General features: G+C 43.7%; 1 protein-coding gene across 1 annotated transcript in view; it reads right to left on the minus strand.

The window, feature by feature from the left end:
• Positions 1 to 1,015: 1,015 nt before the first annotated feature.
• Positions 1,016 to 1,390, minus strand: part of LOC104159469 (contactin-4-like) — a gene marked incomplete at its 5' end in the record, with an annotated part of 83,176 nt that continues 82,801 nt past the window's right edge. The window contains 1 exon segment of the mRNA XM_009697381.1: positions 1,016 to 1,232. Within this exon segment, the coding sequence (XP_009695683.1) occupies positions 1,132 to 1,232 (101 nt within the window).

The raw sequence follows: 1,390 nt of genomic DNA on the forward strand, positions 1-1,390 counted from the left end.
CCTCCCCCTCCGTGGGAGCCCCGGCTGCCGCCCGGCGCTCCCCGCAGCATAGCCCAGCTCCTCCGATGCTCTCGGCTCGGACCAGACTTCCTAAGCGTTTTCTATATAGTGGAGTTACGAAGGATGATGAGTTATGTTCCAATGCACGTGGGAAGCGAGCGCGTGTTCGGACAACGAACCCAGGGCAGCTTTACGTCTCGGAGTCGCTGTACTCTAATTTCCTTGGAATAAAATCCCTCAAAGCGAGGTGGATTTTGCTGGGTTTACACCCAAAGGCGAGAACCGCGTCGTTCGCTCGCTCCTTCAGGTACCTGTCCCTTTTTGTCACTAGAGGCAGAGATGGCATCTTTGCGGTATCTTCATTCCTACCCAATTTAATGCTAATCATGATAAAGACAAAGCCAGTTCAAGACAGTGAAAATGGACCCTTGCTGCATGATGCCAGAGTATTAGCTACAAGTCCTGTAGTCCACAACCAACCAAAATTCATGTGTGATTTTCAAGATTATAGTGTTCTGAGTATTTTGAGTTTGTCTTGCTTAGACCTCTGAATAAAATATAACATCTTGTGTGTTATAAGCACTTGATTTAACACAAGAATCATTGTAACTGCCATTTAAATACAGCCGCATTACGAACCGAATCTGGCACCGTTCTGCCTTGCGTAGCCTTTTAAAACTGTACAGTAAAGTTGCAGCCAATTTACTAAGAACAACTTTGAACTCTCCATCGTAAAGGAAAAAATTCCAAACAATATTTTCATGATAATGTCGTCCATAGCATTTTATAGCAGAGGAAAAATTAATATCTACATCATATGTTAACTTTAAAAAATTCTATAAAACACTAAATATATAATAAAAAATATGCATATAAGGACATATGTAAACTGCTTTGGTAACATCGTATTACAGATGTTTTCAGTGCATTGCAGAGTTTCCAAGGAAACTTCAGACAAAGCTATATTTGCTTTGAGGAAGTACTGTATAATGCCATTCCTAAAGAAGCATAAACATTTTTCCAGTAGTAAGATGTACTCAGACCACAATATTACTTAGTACTGGGTGTCTTCAAAACAACTAGCTAAATGTTGCTTATATTATAAACAAGAAGTCCTTTATGTAATTTTTGTCATAAACTGGACCGAGCTGTGAGCGAGATCATTATTGTGCTGATGGCTGACAGGGTACAGGCGTTGGAGGTCGACGAGCCGGATCCTCTCGCGTACGCATCTGAGCGAAGGAGAGAGGGGGAGAAGGCAGGTGAGGAGAGCAGCCTTCCTTAACCCAAACCTCTGCCCCCCCGACTTTAATTCTGTTCCCTCTGACGAAGCGCGGTGGTGGCAGGAGGCTCCCGGGAAGGTCGGTCCCCTCCTCCTGCCTCAATAACC

Source organism: Cariama cristata, unplaced genomic scaffold, assembly GCF_000690535.1.
Source record: "Cariama cristata isolate BGI_N322 unplaced genomic scaffold, ASM69053v1 scaffold12533, whole genome shotgun sequence".
Taxonomy (NCBI): Eukaryota; Metazoa; Chordata; class Aves; order Cariamiformes; family Cariamidae; genus Cariama; species Cariama cristata.